The sequence below is a fragment of the Embiotoca jacksoni genome, unplaced genomic scaffold (genome assembly GCF_022577435.1).
Source record: "Embiotoca jacksoni isolate LCO1_2020_lvr unplaced genomic scaffold, fEmbJac1.0.p SCAF_41, whole genome shotgun sequence".
Classification (NCBI taxonomy): domain Eukaryota; kingdom Metazoa; phylum Chordata; class Actinopteri; family Embiotocidae; genus Embiotoca; species Embiotoca jacksoni.
The window spans coordinates 1,957,319-1,976,857 of NW_027185394.1; the positions used below are offsets into that span (position 1 = coordinate 1,957,319).

The window sequence follows — 19,539 nt, forward strand, 5'->3', positions numbered from 1 at the left end:
TTTTTTTAATCATATTTCTAACGACATACTATAGTACGACTTCCTAAATATTTGGCCGTTACTTTCTGTCACTGTAAATAACAAACCCAAAGAGTAGAAAGGTTTTTTATTGTCGTTTATTTTGTTCATCTTTTCATTTTGATCAAACACACACACCTCTATAGACCCAAAGACCCACGAAAACAGACAAATTAAATCAGCTCATGTATTTAGCTTTTCTTTCCTGTTCTAGTTTCCGTTTCTCGAGGTCTTCGTCATCTTCTCCTCATCTTCCTGGTCTCTTCAGATTCTACTGACATTCAGATTAAATAGATATCAACAGTTCCGTTAAAGCAGCGTTTGTACCGTTTCACAAGGTGAGTGATGGTTGCCTATTTAAAGTCTTGTATTGCACACGAGCAGTTGCTTTTGTTTTTTCTTGACATTAAAGGAACAATTAGACTTTTTACATTTTAGTCCTTTTTCTTCACTGAGGAAGTGTGTAAAAAAAAAAAACTTCTCACCACTCGGTCATTCAGAGCAGGAAATCTATTTCTCACAGATCCAGTTAGTAGAACCAGAATGTTCTTTAGTCCATTCTCCTTGATCATTGCAACACGTTGCAGAGTACCGGTTCTTATAATGTTTACGTCCTGCTGCCAAGAACCTGTGAAGAAAAACAACATGATCTCAAAGTGTGCTGAAACTGATTATTATCTCCTTCAAATAGATGTCTTTAAATATTTTCTAGATTCCTTTGATATCATTTTTAGAGAATTTTCAGAGCTGTCAATCAGAATAAATTATTGGTTGAAGTCTGGATTTCAGGGATGTTGTTGCAGTACCTCAGCTGACCAGCAGGAACATTTGTTAATAAAGCTGCTTTTTCAATTAGTCCCTGGGACTTATGGTCAGATTGATTTTTGTTCCCTCAAATGTTCTTAACTTTTCTAAACACCAGAGAAGAAGAGACATGTATTCTCTGACATGGTTTGGGTGGACAAACTGTGCAGAACAATAATTCAACAAACTGAACAAACTGAACTTTAGCAGCTGACAGTTTGAACATTTTTGAATGGTGACTTCTGAAAACTGAGTTGTTGTAACTCGACCTCATCACAGACTGCAGATGAAGAGTTCAGGATCAGCTGTTCATTCAAAGAAGGATTTTGGTCCGTTTTTATTCTGTATGTGAGGATTATTAAAAATGAAATAATTTACAAGTTTCTTTTCTATTTCGATGGATCTCCAAGATACAAATATTGATGTGAAATAGTAACAAAAAATGTTTCTCACGTCTCTGTCAGCGGTGATCCGTCCACCCATGTCCATGTCCGTCCAATGTGTTTAGTGCGTTTTAGACCAATCCAGGAGTCTCCTTTCCAATTCAGTGCACGGACAAACTCCTATTTCATGGGAGACAAACACAGTTTTCAGTCTTGATTTATTATATTTCTGTTGTAATAACATCAGGAAGAAATACATCTTTTGAAACTTTTGTTTTTCTGTTGTGCAAAAATCTGAAATACTCCCAAAAAATTATTTCAATTTCAGCTGTTGTTGAAATAATTACGAAAGTCAAAATTTAGTGTTATATATATGTATGTAAAAAAAATAAAAATAATTACAAAATAAGTAATACATGTTTTAAGGATTATTTCCATATAATTTCATTTTCCTCTCTAAATTCGTCTCCTTAGTGTTTCATATATCCAGAAGTCTTTGAATCAGACAGATTTTAAAAGTTGATCTCATTTCAGCTGTCGATGTTTGTAACTAAAACATGACTGGATGAAAGAAAGGACCTGGTTATGCTGCTTTTTCAATGTTCTCACATGTTCTAGTAAATCTAGAATTTTCATCAGTGACGTAAAAATGAGTTTTAAAATATTTCCTTTGATTATAATTTTTGTACAATGTGTGTTTAAAAAGTTCAGAGAGAGAGAGAGCGTCTAAAACTACCAAACAATGAGCCTGATTTAAATCTGGCCGCCATCTCAGTGAGCTTTCTGATCAAACCTTGAATATGAACTATTTATCTTCCTCTTATTGGCCGTCTTTTTGTTCTACTCATGCTTTTCTTTGGTTTTTATTATTGATCAACCACATCTTTGTCACCACAGAAAGAAACAAGGACTTTTTCATTTCACTGCAAATGTGCGACAAACTAAACAAAAGAAATGCTAAAATACAGAATCTGAAATATGACAATAATCTTTAAAAAACATCATGTTCTAGTAAATGTAAATAAATAATCAGAAAGTTGACTCTTGTTCAGGTGATCTGATCATTCTGGACTTCAAAACCACTTAATGTGTTAAATAAATGGATGAAGGTGAAGAAAGGAAGAAGGTCAAAACCAGCAGAAACAGATGTGTGACATCAAACATCACACAGACATGAACAAACACACCCACCTGTTCCTCTTTGTTGTTGATGATCACCAGATCAGCTCCTCTCTCCTGACACTCCTTCCTGCTCTCATCCCAAGTTTTCCTCTCAGTGAATTTAAAGTAACAACTGCATCCAAATCTCGTCCATCCTTCAGGACACGACTTCCCTTCATGTAAAACAAGTGTTTTCAGTGTTTTCAGTATCAAATTGATGAAACTTGTACGTTAAATAATGATTTAAAGATCTTTCTTTCGCGTCAATTTTCCTTTTCAGGATGTTTTTCTTCTATGAACTGTCAGAATTAAAAGTTTAACTAAAACTAAAACTTTTCTTACCTTTAATCTCGTCCTTCAGTTTCTTCACTTCCTCTTGTAGCTCGTCTTTTTCCAAAGTGACGAAAATATCTGGTTAGAAAAGCAACAAAACAATAAACACACCAAAAATATCATCTCTTCTCTTTACATTAAAATCATCCTTATATTTATATACTTATTACACATTGGGTGTGTGTATCCTGTGTTCTCTCTCTTTCTCCACCACCAGGGTCGATACAGGTGACTCCAATGATCCGGCCTGCAGCCACCAGCTGAAACACTGATTGAACACGGCTGTGTGTGTGTGTGTGTGTGTGTGTGTGTGTGTGTGTAGGTGTGTCTGTGTATATTTTGTGTGTGTGTGTGTGTGTGTGTGTGTGTGTGTGTGTGTGTGTGTGTGTGTGTGTGTGTGTGTGTGATGGATGGGAGGTGGGAGGAGTTACATCATAAATCACAGCTGGCTCTTTAATCCCTGCGACTGCCTCTAATCCAGATTGAACTTGTTGTTTTTTTTTTTCCTCTCGCTGTCAGTCAAACGGTTCTCGTCTCCGCTCACGTGATCCTCCTCATCCATTCGGATTGGACGACTGAGGAGGAGGAGGCGGGGCTTGAGGGGGACTGACGCCGGCAGCCGAGGTCGGATGGACGGATAAATGGAGGGGGGGGGGGGAGGAGGGTAAATATGACAGTTTAGAGGCAAACGTCACCGACAGATCTGTTTCTGTTGCCGCGGTAACGCAACAGCGACGCTTTTCCAACGCAGAAGCTCGAACTCCGGTAACGCCAAAAACTCCTCTCTGATCGCTCTGCTAGCGGTAGCGTCGATTCTGCTCACGACGTCTCCGGAAATTACGCAAGAAATCCGATCTGAGTCAGCAGATTTTGATCTGTAGAAATCTGACTGGAATCACGTTTCAAACCAACTCCACGTGGTTCGGATCCCATTTCACCTTTTTATTTGTTTTACTGTCCAGACTTTTAATAAAAAATCATCTGGATTTGAATAAAAAAAAATCTGATTTTGGTTTTGAAGTCTGAAGAAGAATTCATGTCTAAGTTCTGGTGGAGTTGGTTTTTGGGACCTGGTTCTTTCTGGGCCTCATCGAAGGACCGCCTACTCAGCTCACGTCCTCCGAATCATCAATAAAGCAACGAAACGCAGATGTCAGCGCCGCGTTTCTGATCCAGAAGCTTCTTCAGGTCACGTTACGGCGGGTTCGGTAGTTCTGGACGCTTTCATTTGTTTCTTCCAAAAAGTTCTTCCACCCGAAGAACTCTGAGCCTAAAAAACAAACCCGACGCGACGGGGTCTGACGGTTCGGGTTGTGAATTACAAACCCACCTTGCAGTTTTTCCACCAGTACTTGTTCTTGAGTTTGGCGGCGCTGCTCTCGAACTGCGAGGCTCCGGCCTGCAGCGCGTCGGCCCGGTCGTCCAGCTCCGACAGCTTCTGGTCTCTCTCCAGGACTTTGTCCACGTTCACGCGCATGATGTCCACCACCTGGGGGACGGACACAAAAACAGAAAAGACACCCGTCGGTGTCTCCGGAACCGGAAAAGTATTTCTTCCCGTGAAAAAGCCAATTTGTTTCCGGATTCTTGCGACGTTCATTTACGCCGTGATTCATCGATCGTCTTTCTGTCGGATGATTATTTCTTCTCGTCCTTCATATTTTGGATGTTTTTTTCAGCGAACTCTCGCCTCGTCTCACCTCGTCCACCTGCGCCTGCGTCTGCTGAAGCCGCCGGTTGCTGGTCAGGTTCGGGGCCGGCGCCCCCCCCTCCCCCTCGGCCCCGGGGCCTCCTGCAGCATCTGGAGTCGACCTGCAGGGGGAGCACGCGAGCACGAAAGGTCAAAGTTCAGCACGCGCTCCGACGTCTTCTTCTCTTTTTCTTGTTTTTTAAAGGTGACGTCATCGCTTCGTATTTCTGAATCAGAAAACGACGGGTTGAGTTGTGTTTCAGGAAAATGTCACAACGAGAGAAAACACGTATCTTCACACCCGAGTTCAGGGAGTTTAATTTGGTTCCCCTCATTTGCATAAATTCATAAACTAGGAAAAATAAGCGTTTAAATCCCGTTGAGATCATAAGTGCAGCGTCACCAAGCTGAAAACCAGGAAGCTTTCTTTGCTCTTTAAAAGGTTTTGGAGATTCGTGTTTTTCACACAGCTAGCACACAATGCTAAGTCAGTGCTAATTGCTCTAAATTACATTTTAAAACCGCTGAAAGTCATCAAAGGTTCATTTTATTGGTCATGAATTTTACTTTTTAACTTTTTTTTTTATTTAGAGGAGGAACAATGTGGTTTTTTTGTCCCTCAAAAGTTTCAGAGGATTTGAGTTTCTCTGCAGGATAATATGATAATAATAATATAATAATTCAAATGAGTCCAACTATCAACAGATGCAACATTAAAGTTAGGAAGTGTGTTTAAAGTCTAAAATCCTGAGTATCTGGACACATAAAAACTAAGAATGTGCAAGTTTGAGGATAATTATAACTTAATAAAATCACATTATTTTGAAATGGATAAAACTTGTAAGTAAACTTCTTCTGTACTTTTACGAGTACAAATATAAAAGCAGGATTTTGACTTTACTCGTAATTGAGTTGTTTTCACTTTCATGTATTCAGAGAATTAAAATCTGATTTCTAAACGACTTTGTGACGCAGAAACTGAAGAAAAACAGTTTTAAATTATAATAACTATAATTATAGAAACGATGACTCATCGACGGCCACGAAAATCTAAGAATCAGAGAGTGAAACAGCTCGAAGACACGGAGACAAACAAAAGACAAATCCCCAAATAAAATGTCTTTTTAGAGAAGCTGCACTTCAACACACACACACACACACACGTACACACACTCACACACACACACACACACACACACTCACACTCACACACACACTCACACACACACACACTCACACACACACTCACACACACTCACACACACACACACACACGTACGCACACACACACGCCCACACACACACACACACACGTACGCACAAACACACACACACACACACACACACACACACACACACTCACACTCACACACACACTCACACACACACACACACTCACACACACTCACACACACACACACTCACACACACACTCACACACACACACTCACACTCACACACACACTCACACACACACACACTCACACTCACACACACACACACTCACACACACACTCACACACACACACACTCACACACACACTCACACACACACACTCACACTCACACACACACACACACACACACACACACACACACACTCACACTCACACACACACTCACACACACACACACACTCACACACACACTCACACACACTCACACACACACACACACTCACACACACACACACACACACACACACACACACACACACACACAGACAGGCTTGTTTTCCAGAAGCAAAATGGAGAAAGATTAGTGCAGCAGCCCGACTGACGGAGATCAACGTGCACGCAATAATACCCCTCCACCCCCTCCACCCTCCCTCCACCCCCCACCATCCTCCCTCCACCCCCCCTCCCCCCACGGGGAAATTACACGTTAAAAACACATCATATAGGATGTTTTTAATGAATGTGGGATGTTTAAATCATCTGTTTCGGCTGCTGTCCGATCAGTAAAGTGTGTTTTTGGTCTGATGGAGTCGGAGCCGGTTGAAAGTGACCACAGCGTTGATGGATAGTTTTCAGTCAGCCGGTGACTCACCGTCATATTTCTGATTACAGCTGCAGCAAAAAGACGTTTCCAGACTGCTCACAAGTTTATTTTTATTTTTTATCAGAACAATCGATGCGATTAAAAAATGTGAAGAATTAAAATGAGGAAAACATGATTAGTTTGAAATGTGCTGCACCTGCAAACCCAGTTTTAGAGGTTATAATGACAATTTAATTAAACTTCATGTTAAAATCGCTGAGATATTCAGAGGTTTAAATATAATTAGAAATAAAATGGAAAAAATGTGGGAGTACTCACATCTCGTCGGCGGGATGATGGAGATAATCTGAGAGAGGGTGAGGGAGGGCGAGGGAGGAATAAAGAGAGAGAGACAGATCCCAGCGGAAGAGAAATGAAGGACTTCAGCTCGTTTCTCTGGCCGATATCTTGATTCACTTTTGGTTTTAAACCCCCTGAAATAAAACTACAACTGACGCAGCTGAGCAGAGTCGAGGGAAATGAACTGTACGTCACACTCAAGCCCCGCCCCTCTACACACACACACACACACACACTCACACACACACACACACACACACACACACACACACACACACACACACACACTCACAGACACACACACACACACACACACACACACACACACACACACACTGTCCCAGGATGTAATACAGGAAATTAGTGTTGTTGTGAACAACACTATTAAATTGGCCTTTTCGGGTCGTGTCCCCCACAATACTGAGAAAGTACCAATATGTGCCACCGCAAAAATATAGAGTAGAAAATATTTTAAATATGCTGTAGTATGACATTTTAGAACAAATACTACAGGATGAAATTGTTATGATATTTTGGACGACATGCTATAGTTTGACTTTTTTTCCTATTTGAATCAACATGCTATAGTCTGATTTCTTTTATCACATTTCTGACGACATGCTATAGTGTGACTTTCGTTCATGTTATTGAAGCCAGCACAGCGGTGCAGTTGTCAGCGTTGTCGTCTCCTCGTCTAAAGGTCCTGGGTTTGATTCCCACCTCGGACTTCCGATGTGGAATTTGCATATTTCTGCATCAATAATAACCTAAAAGTAAAGTATGTTGTCCATAATATGGATGACTAACTTATGCATGTAGTCCATAATAAAAAACATTACTTTCAAGCAAGAGCATGCGATCCTCCAAACACAAAGTCATAGAAGTTATATAAGTCAGACAAACATGCAATAAAGGAAGCAAAACCTTTGCAGTTCCAAGCCAGCGTTGTCATCTCACCATCAGGAAGTACTCGGTTCGATCAGCGGCTTGGAGCTCTGTCTTTGGAGGATTATATGTTCTTGCTTTGAGTGTGACTTTGACACATTTACGATTACATGCATGATTACATACATGATTACATACATGATTACATACATGTCTCAAGCTGGAATCGAACCCATGACCTTCTCACTGTGAGGCAGCATCATTAACCAAACCACTGAATCACTGTGCTTGTGATGTTAAGCATTTTTTAATTTTTTTATTTACAACATCCTGTAGTTTAATTTGTGTTTGTATATTTTGGACGACATAATATTCTGACTTTTTTGTCATATTTCGAACGACATGTTGTAGAATGACTTGTGTTGGTTAATTTAAACTACATTAAAGGTGTTTAATGTTGACATCTGTTTGTTCTTTGTGAGCGGACATAGAAGATGGAGGAAGAAGCAGCAGCAGCACAAACCACAACCACAGACAGGGTCAATGTGTTTGTGTATTACCTTGAAGTTTAGAAACCTTTTACATGCAGAACATTTAAAAAATAAGCGCAACCACAACATTGTTTGTTCACTTTTTATTTATTTCCTGGCTGTCATAATGCAGAGATACAAAAATTTAACTCAGCAGCACCAAAATACATAAAAGTGCCTTCATCTGAGGTTTCTTTAATTAATTAAAGTTACAAGTTGTAAGTGAACACAACTAGAAGACAGGAGCAGGTTTTCTAACACAGGAAATGTGACGTATGAACTCTACAGTTATTTATATTTTTCTGTTTGAGGAACTAACAACATTCAACAAGCTCTGAAGATCAGTTATCTAAACTCAAAATGGACAAATTTCATTGGTCTTTAAGAATTTATTTAGCAACTAAACAACACAGTTGAAAATCTTTCTTACTGAAACACGATGAGGATCTTTGAAATTAAAGATCTTTTTCATGAATGTAATAATATCAGAGCATGAATCACCATGACATGTTTGTATTTACTAAACCAACTAAAGAAGTTTTTTTCAGTTTTTTAAAGCTCATTTTCAGTTGGTTGTTTTTCCAAAATATTGTGACGATAAGAAAGTTAACGTCAGACTACTAAGTGTGGTTTCACACCTACTTTGTTTGGTCCTGACCTTTGAACTTTTCAGTTTGGTCTGAAGCTAAATATCAGATGTTACAGGATCCTCAGATCATGGTCCGGACCAAAGGACCAAAACTTGGTCTAAGAAAAGTAGAAAGCTTTGATCTGGATCAAAGTTTGGACCTTCAGACCAGTTGGAGGAAGTTTAAGCAGACTATCGTCACCAATTAAACCATAGAAGAAGAAACAGAACCAGAAGAGAATCAAAGATGAGTCGTGGTAACACATGGGGAGGAGACGAAGTATTTCATTGTAATTTGGTCCGACAAAGAAATCAAAAGTCAAGTTTAAAAAAAATACATTGAAATACTGAAAGTTACAAATTATTTGGTGACATCAGACGCCCACCGTCTACAAACCAATCAATGTCAAGTATAGGAAAACACAGATCATGTTCGTCATGACAACCAGAAGTAGAAGATGATGACAGGATGAAGGTGATGACGACACCTGTTGTGTCTGAGTGTAGTTTGTTAGTAACACAGGTGATCGGTTCCTTTTTGATTGTTAGTCAGGTCTTTGTGTTCTCGGTGCTTTTGCTGGCTGTAATTGAAGTTATCTTCATCCTGAATGAATCCCTGAGTTTCCCTTTTCCATTCTGTTTTCTATATTTCTTCTTTTTCATCTCATTGACCCTCTCTGGGGATGTGAAAAACGCTCTAAAACTGCAACGTGAAACCAAAACTAACCAGATCAAATATTTACAATGTAAAAACAACAACATGAAGCTCCAGTCCAGTTGGACCCACAACATCACGAAAGAATAACACAACGATGAGAACTTATGGAAAGCACATCATGAACAAGGAAATAATAGAAGATGAATCAGAGGTTCATGCAGAACACTTTTCTAGTCTTTGTTCATCAGTCCAACACTTCTCACCACTCGGTCATTCAGAGCAGGAAATCTATTTCTCACAGATCCAGTTATTAGTACCAGAATAACCTTGAGTCCATTTTCCTTGATCATTGCAACACGTTGCCTTGTACGAGTAACTATAATCTTCATGTCCTTCTGCCCAAAACCTGTGAAAAAAACATGATCTTAAAGTGTGCTGAAACTGATTATTATCTCCTTCAAATAGATGTCTTAAAATATTTTCTAGATTCCTTTGATATCATTTTCAGGGAATTTTCAGAGCTGTCAATCAGAATAAATTATTGGTTGAAGTCTGGATTTCAGGGATGTTGTTGCAGTACCTCAGCTGACCAGCAGGAACATTTGTTGATAAAGCTGCTCTTTCAATTAGTCCCTGGGACTTATGGTCAGATTGATTTTTGTTCCCTCAAATGTTCTTAACTTTTCTAAACACCAGAGAAGAAGAGACATGTATTCTCTGACATGGTTTGGGTGGACAAACTGTGCAGAACAATAATTCAACAAACTGAACAAACTGAACTTTAGCAGCTGACAGTTTGAACATTTTTGAATGGTGACTTCTGAAAACTGAGTTGTTGTAACTCGACCTCATCACAGACTGCAGATGAAGAGTTCAGGATCAGCTGTTCATTCAAAGGAGGATTTTTGTCCTTTTTTATTCTGTATATGAGGATTATTAAAAATGAAATAATTTACAAGTTTCTTTTCTATTTCGATGGATTTCCAAGTTACAAACATTGATGTGAAATAGAAACAAAAAAAGTTTCTCACGTCTCTGTCAGCGGTGATCCGTCCACCCATGTCCATGTCCATGTCCATGTCCTTCCAGTCTGTTCAGTGCGTTGTAGACCAATCCAGGACGCTCCTTTCCAATTCAGTTCACGGACAAACTCCTATTTCATGGGAGACAAACACAGTTTTCAGTCTTGATTTATTATATTTCTGTTGTAATAACATCAGGAAGAAATACATCTTTTGAAACTTTTGTTTTTGTGTTGTGCAAAAATCTGAAATACTCCCAAAAAATTATTTCAACCGTTGTTGAAATAATTACTAAAGTTAAAATTTAGTTTTATACAAAAAACAAAATTCAACAATAAGAAATACATGTTTTCAGGATTATTTCCATATAATTTCATTTTCCTCTCTAAATTCGTCTCCTTAGTGTTTCATATATCCAGAAGTCTTTGAATCAGACAGATTTTAAAAGTTGATCTCATTTCAGCTGTCGATGTTTGTAACTAAAACATGACTGGATGAAAGAAAGGACCTGGTTATGCTGCTTTTTCTATGTTCTCACATGTTCTATTAAATCTTCAATTTTCATCAGTGACGTAAAAATGATTTTTAAAATATTTCCTTTGATTAGAATTTTTGTACAATGTGTGTTTAAAAAGTTCAGAGAGAGAGAGAGCGTCTAAAACTACCAAACAATGAGCCTGATTTAAATCTGGCCGCCATCTCAGTGAGCTTTCTGATCAAACCTTGAATATGAACTATTTATCTTCCTCTTATTGGCCGTCTTTTTGTTCCACTCATGCTTTTCTTTGGTTTTTATTATTGATCAACCACATCTTTGTCACCACAGAAAGAAACAAGGACTTTTTCATCTCACTGCAAATGTGCGACAAACTAAACAAAAGAAATGCTAAAATACAGAATCTGAAATATGAAAATAATCTTTAAAAAACATCATGTTCTAGTTAATGTAAATAAATAATCAGAAAGTTGACTCTTGTTCAGGTGATCTGATCATTCTGGACTTCAAAACCACTTAACGTGTTAAATAAATGGATGAAGGTGAAGAAAGGAAGAAGGTCAAAACCAGCAGAAACAGATGTGTGACATCAAACATCACACAGACATGAACAAACACACCCACCTGTTCCTCTTTGTTGATGATGATCACCAGATCAGCTCCTCTCTCCTGACACTCCTTCCTGCTCTCATCCCAAGTTTTCCTCTCAGTGAATTTAAAGTAACAACTGCATCCAAATCTCGTCCATCCTTCAGGACACCACTTCCCTTCATGTAAAACAAGTGTTTTCAGTGTTTTCAGTATCAAATTGATGAAACATGTAATTTCAATATTGAGTTAAAGATCTTTCTTTTTTGTCACTTTTCCTATTTTGGATGTTTAAAAAAAAAAAAGAAAAAAGATTTCGACTTGAAAGTGAAACTAAAACTGATGTTTAAAACTTTTCTTACCTTCAATCGTGTCCTTCAGTTTCTTTACTTCCTCTTGTAGCTGACTGTTATTTTTACTGAGTATTTCATAACTGCTCTCTAGCTGACTGCTGTTGACTCTCATGTCTTAAGAACAACAATAATTGATAAAACAGTATAAAACGATAAGACAATATTTAGGTTTTCAAGGCAAAGTGTGAATCTTGTATTTGCTCAATTACTGTATTTTAAATCATTACTCACCTCTAAGTTCAGCCTCTAACTTGGTCTGCAGGTTGTTGATTTTCAAAGTCACTGAAATATATTTGTAAATAACTAAATTAGAAAAAAACAACAACAACAACACAGAATCCTTTAATAAACAGAAATGAAACACTTCCTGTCAGAAATCAATTTCAGACTTTAAAACTGGAGCTTTTTATTTGGTTCAGCTACTGTCCTTCATACTAGTCTTACAAATCTTTGTCCAAACTACTTTTATCTTCGCTCCTCCAACCCGGTATCACGGCAATGCGTGAAATAGACACGCACCTCCACTACAGGAAAACGTGAGATGGCCACGCTTTGGCCTCTCCAGGCGTGACAGTTTCAAGTTTTCCTGTAGTGGAGGAAAATGAAACCTGCTGCACGTGAAGAACCAAGTGATGAACATGAAAATATAACTTATAGAGGAAGAAATCTCTGCTTGGGTTCCACCAATGTTCCGTGTGTGTATCCTGTGTTCTCTCTCTTTCTCCACCACCAGGGTCGATACAGGTGACTCCAATGATCCGGCCTGCAGCCACCAGCTGAAACACTGATTGAACACGGCTGTGTGTGTGTGTGTGTGTGTGTGTGTGTGTGTAGGTGTGTGTGTGTGTGTGTCTGTGTGTGTGTCTGTGTGTGTGTGTGTGTGTGTGTGTGTGTGTGTGTGTGTGTGTGTGTGTGTGTGTGTGTGTGTGCGTGTGTGTGTGTGTGTGCAAGGTGAAAGTAGTTTTAAGTTTCTTCCTTGTATGTTTGTTTGAGTTATTGTTAATAAATCATTTTCGTTTATTCATTAATTTCCTGTGATCATTGTTTCCTAGTTTATTTACGTTGTTACTTCCTGCCTCCCCTTGACATCAGTCGTTGAACGTAACAAACAAAAACAACAAAAACAACAACAACTGAACAACATTGTCACCTCCTGGATTTGAACCTCTGACTCCACCAGACCACCCCTCCTGCCTTTCTAAAAATGTCCTTTGTACTTGGTCACATGATCTTTTTTTAGCGTTACTTTTACTTACGTGTAAGTTTCATGCTTACAAAACGTGAAACTGTCACGCCTAGAGAGGGAGAAACGTGGCTATCTCACGTTTTTCTGTAGTAAACGTGCGTGTCTATTTCACGCTTTGCCGTGATACCAGTCGGCTCCTCACATACAACGGTGACATCTTTTGACAACAACGTGTTATTATTCAGTATTTCCTGCTACTCAGCGGCACCGAGCTGTTTTTTATCTTACAAAATATGAGCAGGATGACGATCCCGGCTAACGTCAGGAGGCTCAGCAGTCTCAGCCACAACGCTGCACCTCTCAAAGGCCGTTTCAGGACTCCAGGCTGCTTCTGAGTCTTTGTTCCTGCAGAGAAAAAGTCGACAGAGTGGGTTTATCAACGCAAAGGGTTTTAGTTTGTGGTTATGACACATCCTTCTCTGCTGTAGGAAACATTTTCAGTAGAATCTTTGTGGTCAGTGTCGCACAAACTCAACTTCCCTGAAGATCGTGACATTTTAGATGCAAACTGTTTGAAGTGTGAGAATCAGTCTTCTACCCAGAGAGCTTCTGAAAACAGTTTCCAAGAAGTACGCAGTTAATAACTAAGGTGTGATCACAAAGTTTAGTTCCTGTTTGTCACAAACGGAGTGAAACACAGAAATGGACATTGAACAGGAGGAAGTAAAAACCTTCATCAAAGTTTGAGTCAAACTTTTGTGGGAGAGACGGAAATCTTCAGGAGCAACGATTGAGTTGTTAAGGGTGGAAAACTCGGGCGTGTGAGCGGGCGTGTTGTCTTTTTGGATAACCTGGTTGCCATGGCGCCACAGTTCAGGTGGTTTGCAGGAAATGTTTTCCCCTCAGAACGTCACAGTAGGACGAATGAATGGTGACATCTGACAACCAGCTAACAAACAGCTAATTTCACTAAACACGGCTGAACACAAGTAAACCAACAGATAGTAACACCAACAACCTGCTGAGAAAGCTTTCAAACTGATTTTTATACAAAGTCAGCTAAACTCAAGGTAATAAAAAGTAAACAATGCTAACAACCTTCTAACAAAGATAACAAACAGATAATTTAGCAAATAAACAGCTAAACTCGAGTTAACAACCAGCTAACAAAGCTAAAGAAATACAAAACAGCAAATTTCTAAATTAAAAGCTAAACTCAACTTAACAAACAGCTAATAACACCAACAACCCTCAGACGTCCCTCTTGAAACGTTGAACGTCACTCAGAACAACTCGCCCGGCTCGTCGCTTCGTTGATGAAGACTTTCTGAAGCGTTTCAAGCGTCTCTGTTGACCATTTACAAAGTTTGGAAATCGCTGCATGGGCTCAGGAACACTTGGCTGTAAGTGGGCCGAATTGAAGATTTTCTGTTCCCCGAAATAATTAACCCCAAATTCTGACGTTTCTCTGCTCCGGTTTCAAGTTTCACGGTGAAATCATAAACGTTCAGGTGGACAGGATTTGAATGCCACGAACAGGAAAGCATGATTTTACATCATATTGAAGCGTCTTAATGTCACGCCGTTCACTCACCTCCTTCCTGTGGTGGAAAATCGGTTCCATCATCTCCGATATCGTCCGCACTCTGGTAGATATCCACCTCCCTGTCCTCCCTCTCTGCTGCATCCTGCTGCACCTTTCTGTTGTATCGGACCTTCTTAGAGAAATCTGGCACAGCATAGATATCGACGGACATCCTGAGACGGTTTAAAGAGCGTCTGCGCTCGTCTTCCTGTGACTCTACCGGTTTTAATTCATGCAGCTGCGATGCTCGCGGACCGATCGCTGCCGTCAGTGTGTTTCCCGTCCGGCCCCTCTGAGAGGTTTCATTAGAAAACTTTGAGGAAGTAACAGCACAACTTGACTCGTTGATTCATTTCAATAAAAATACACTTATTGGAAGTCGCTTTGGATAAAAGCTTCAGCTAAATGTAACGTAACGTAATTCATGAAAACAGGAACTAAGTGCATTTTCTCAGTTTTTCATCCCCCAAAAAAGTGGAACGATTGGAGACGCGAGGTTTTCTGTCGGCCAACAGCCCGACGTCAACACACACATTCATAATTTGGAAGAGAAACAGGAAATGTTTAAGGTGTAGTTTTAGTGTGACTTTTTATTTTATGTTGGACGACATGCTACAGTATGACTTTTTATTCATATATTCAACAACATCCTGTTGTCTGACATTTTCTTCGTATTTTAGACAACATGCTAAAGCCTTGTTTTTTTTATTTTTTTTGACAAAGACATCCATGTCTCAAGCTTTAATTGAACCCATGACCTTCTCACTGAGGCAGCATCACTAACCACTGAACCACTGTGCTTCCAATGTTTATTTTTTCTTGTTTTACAACATCCTGTAGTGTAACTTTTTTTTGTAACATTTTAGTTGACATGCTATAGTATGACTTTTTTTTAAATCATATTTTAGACGACATGCTATAGTATGACTTTTTTATCATATTTTAGACGACATGACTTTTTTTCATATTTTGGACAACATTAGACGACATGTATGACTTTTTTTTTAAATCATATTTTAGACAACATGCTATAGTATGACTTTTTTCATATTTGTATGAACACAGTACAGTATAAATAATAAATAATGTTGGAAGACTGACTTGTCCTTTTAATATTTTGCCCGGGATCGAACCCAGAACCTTTTAACTGTTATTAAACAACGTTAACCTATTTAAAAGGACATACTATAGAATGCCTTTTTTTGTTTTATATTTTGACGACATACTATAGTACGACTTCCTAAATATTTGTCCGTTACTTTCTGTCACTGTAAATAACAAAGTCAAAGAGTAGAAAGGTTTTTTATTGTCATTTATTTTGTTCATCTTTTCATTTTGATCAAACACACACACCTCTATAGACCCAAAGACCCACGAAAACAGACAAATTAAATCAGCTCATGTATTTGGCTTTTCTTTCCTGTTCTAGTTTCCGTTTCTCGAGGTCTTCGTCATCTTCTCCTCATCTTCCTGGTCTCTTCAGATTCTACTGACATTCAGATTAAATAGATATCAACAGTTCCGTTAAAGCAGCGTTTGTACCGTTTCACAAGGTGAGTGATGGTTGCCTATTTAAAGTCTTGTATTGCACACCAGCAGTTGCTTTTGTTTTTTCTTGACATTAAAGGAACAATTAGACTTTTTAAATTTTAGTCCTTTTTCTTCACTGTGTGTAAAATAAAAAACAGTGAGATAACAAAAGAGAAAGATAACAGACATCTTAAGAGTTTAAATCTTGTTTTGATAAAACCGTAAATGTGTTCAGTGAAGAAAACTTGTGGACTAAAAGTGAAAGTGTTCCTTTAGTGGTTCTGTTTCCTGTGAACATGGCAGGTTACTGAATAAGTGAACATTCACGTAATCAAAGTTTGACAGCGTTTGAAGAAGTGAACTGTAAAACATTCACTGCAGGCAGAAAAAAACCAAAGAAACAGCACAAACATATTTCAAATCAAGATTAACAGCTTATTTTTCCCAACATATTTTACACATATTACTTGTCTGGAGTATGTGACATCTCACATCACTGCTACGACGCTAACAACAGCACTAATTCTATTGCTAGCAACAGCAATGCTAAAACTTAAAAAAAGTTCAAATAAAATGTTCAACTTTCATTTATCGCATCTTAATTTCCATTGTAGGACATGAAGCTTGCAGCAGTTCAGCTTTATACACAGCATCATTATGTACATTAGATACATTATTTAGCCTTTACAAACTGTACATTTTACAGGAGTTCTTAAAATTGTTTTTTTTACTTGTGTAAAATAAAACGCTCTTAAAATCCCACGCGAGTCCTTTCAAACAGATCTGTCACACGTCACAGAGGAACTGTAGGGAAGTGGCTTTGTGGGGTTTTGAGCCACAATCTGTTGACTTCCTTTAATATTGGTAATAAATTCAAACACTAATCGTACTTTTCATAATGTGACATCTACCTTCCAGGTTCAGCACTTAAAATCCATCTCAATGTCATATTGACAGGTTTCATTTCCAAAAACTCTTTATAGCAAACAAAGATTAAAATTTGAAGTTATTGTTTTCACATCTTCTTTGGCCTTAAAAATAATTTATAGATGGTACAAGTGTAAAATAAATCCTTATCTCACAATCATATTTGCGAATGTGTTTCCCTCACTCATTTGAGCAAATAAAGATTAAAATTTGAGGTTATTGTCTTTAATTCTCTTCTGATGTTCTTCAAATTTAAAGCAGAAAGAAAAAAAATGGAAACTTTTCTCTGCATGCATAAAAAAATAATTTGTTCAAAGTACTATCAAAATAAAAACACACTGTGTTCACGACAATATAACATTAATGTGGTTACTGAAATTCTGAACTTGCGTCCAAACATTTGACTTAAAACCAAAATATCTGTTTAACCGGAAAACTGTCACATTTGAATATTTTGATTCTTTATGAACAGACAGAATTGGCCTTTAAAACAAGTCACGTGGATTTTGTCTTTTCGGGGTTTGAAATCCTCCAAATTTACAAAAACAAAATGAAACATAGGCCGTTGCCTCGAGCGAGTTTTGTCATTTTGGATGCAGAAGTGAAAGTATCAAAAATAAATCGGGATCAAAATTGTTAATTTTCATGTGATTACTGAGCCGTTAAAAGAAAAACAATAAGATAAAAACCTCAAATGTTTTAGACACGTGACAAACTTTCACTTTTTGTTTCCTTTACAGCTTAAAAGGCGTCGTATAATTAAAATGTTGATTTCTGTTTAAGGCAAGGTTACAACTGTTTCCATAGTTACAGTAAATATTGGGTAAAATTTCATATTTACTGAAGCTGCACGGAACTTTAAGTTGAAATTAAATATATTTTTCATAAATGTAATAATATCAGAGCATGAATCACCATGACATGTTTGTATTTACTAAACCAACTAAAGAAGTTTTATTTCAGTTTTTTAAAGCTCATTTTCAGTTGGTTGTTTTTCCAAAATATTGTTCCAATAAGAAAGTTAACGTCAGACTACTAAGTGTGGTTTCACACCTATTTTGTTTGGTCCTGACCTTTGAACTTTTCAGTTTAGTCTGAAGCTAAATATCAGATGTTACAGGATCCTCAGATCATGGTCCGGACCAAAGGACCAAAACTTGGTCTAAGAAAAGTAGAAAGCTTTGATCTGGATCAAAGTTTGGACCTTCAGACCAGTTGGAGGAAGTTTAAGCAGACTATCGTCACCAATTAAACCATAGAAGAAGAAACAGAACCAGAAGAGAATCAAAGATGAGTCGTGGTAACACATGGGGAGGAGACGAAGTATTTCATTGTAATTTGGTCCGACAAAGAAATCAAAAGTCAAGTTTAAAAAAAATACATTGAAATACTGAGAGTTACAAATTATTTGGTGACATCAGACGCCCACCGTCTACAAACCAATCAATGTCAAGTATAGGAAAACACAGGTCATGTTCGTCATGACAACCAGAAGTAGATGATGATGACAGGATGAAGGTGATGAAGACACCTGTTGTGTCTGAGTGTAGTTTGTTAGTAACACAGGTGATCGGTTCCTTTTTGATTGTTAGTCAGGTCTTTGTGTTCTCGGTGCTTTTGCTGGCTGTAATTGAAGTTATCTTCATCCTGAATGAATCCCTGAGTTTCCCTTTTCCATTCTGTTTTCTATATTTCTTCTTTTTCATCTCATTGACCCTCTCTGGGGATGTGAAAAACGCTCTAAAACTGCAACGTGAAACCAAAACTAACCAGATCAAATATTTACAATGTAAAAACAACAACATGAAGCTCCAGTCCAGTTGGACCCACAACATCACGAAAGAATAACACAACTATGAGAACTTATGGAAAGCACATCATGAACAAGGAAAATAATAGAAGATGAATCAGAGGTTCATGCAGAACACTTTTCTAGTCTTTGTTCATCAGTCCAACACTTCTCACCACTCGGTCATTCAGAGCAGGAAATCTATTTCTCACAGATCCAGTTATTAGTACTATAATAACCTTGAGTCCATTTTCCTTGATCATTGCAACACACTGCATAGTACCAGTAATTATCATCTTTATGTCCTTCTGGCCAGAACCTGTGAAAAAAAACATGATCTTAAAGTGTGCTGAAACTGATTATTATCTCCTTCAAATAGATGTCTTAAAATATTTTCTAGATTCCTTTGATATCATTTTTAGGGAATTTTCAGAGCTGTTAAACAGAATAAATTATTGGTTGAAGGCTGGATTTCAGGGATGTTGTTGCAGTACCTCAGCTGACCAGCAGGAACATTTGTTGATAAAGCTGCTCTTTCAATTAGTCCCTGGGACTTATGGTCAGATTGATTTTTGTTCCCTCAAATGTTCTTAACTTTTCTAAACACCAGAGAAGAAGAGACATGTATTCTCT

The 19,539-nt window shown here is 38.1% G+C and overlaps 3 protein-coding genes across 3 annotated transcripts in view; all 3 read right to left on the reverse strand.

Annotated features, from left to right (window-relative positions):
* Positions 1-120: 120 nt before the first annotated feature.
* On the reverse strand, positions 121-6,869 carry LOC138209904 (vesicle-associated membrane protein 1-like). Its single transcript, XM_069168709.1, has 7 exons — positions 6,709-6,869; positions 4,400-4,511; positions 4,030-4,188; positions 2,709-2,777; positions 2,397-2,539; positions 1,276-1,385; positions 121-646 (listed from the first exon to the last, which is right to left on the reverse strand). Coding segments are annotated over exons 1-4 (318 nt in total). The 5' UTR covers positions 6,711-6,869; the 3' UTR covers positions 121-646; positions 1,276-1,385; positions 2,397-2,539; positions 2,709-2,732.
* Positions 6,870-10,457: 3,588 nt separating this feature from the next.
* On the reverse strand, positions 10,458-14,927 carry LOC138209843 (CD209 antigen-like protein E). The gene is made up of 6 exons (XM_069168634.1): positions 14,670-14,927; positions 13,364-13,480; positions 12,121-12,171; positions 11,899-12,003; positions 11,573-11,715; positions 10,458-10,583 (listed from the first exon to the last, which is right to left on the reverse strand). Exons 1-6 carry the CDS (start codon positions 14,830-14,832, stop codon positions 10,458-10,460), a joined length of 705 nt encoding a protein of 234 aa, XP_069024735.1. The 5' UTR covers positions 14,833-14,927.
* Positions 14,928-18,094: 3,167 nt separating this feature from the next.
* LOC138209925 (C-type lectin domain family 2 member B-like) overlaps positions 18,095-19,539 on the reverse strand; it is a 21,898-nt gene continuing 20,453 nt past the window's right edge. Inside the window, exon 7 of the mRNA XM_069168732.1 lies at positions 18,095-19,225. Coding sequence (XP_069024833.1) covers positions 19,108-19,225 — 118 coding nt within the window. The 3' untranslated portion in view covers positions 18,095-19,107. The remainder of the gene's footprint in view (positions 19,226-19,539) is intronic.

Bases quoted from the DNA above. Each gene is read 5' to 3' on its own strand.
- LOC138209904 (XM_069168709.1), bottom strand. The intron at 4,189-4,399 runs GTGAGACGAGGC...TCCGTCCCCCAG, and splicing joins CGCAGGCGCAGGTGGACGAG to GTGGTGGACATCATGCGCGT. The intron at 2,778-4,029 runs GTGGGTTTGTAA...TTTTCTAACCAG, and splicing joins ACTGGTGGAAAAACTGCAAG to ATATTTTCGTCACTTTGGAA.
- LOC138209843 (XM_069168634.1), bottom strand. From the start codon at position 14,832: ATGTCCGTCGATATCTATGCTGTGCCAGATTTCTCTAAGAAGGTCCGA. The intron at 12,004-12,120 runs GTGAGTAATGAT...GTTGTTCTTAAG, and splicing joins GTTAGAGGCTGAACTTAGAG to ACATGAGAGTCAACAGCAGT. The intron at 10,584-11,572 runs GTGGGTGTGTTT...CCCATGAAATAG, and splicing joins TCATCAACAAAGAGGAACAG to GAGTTTGTCCGTGAACTGAA.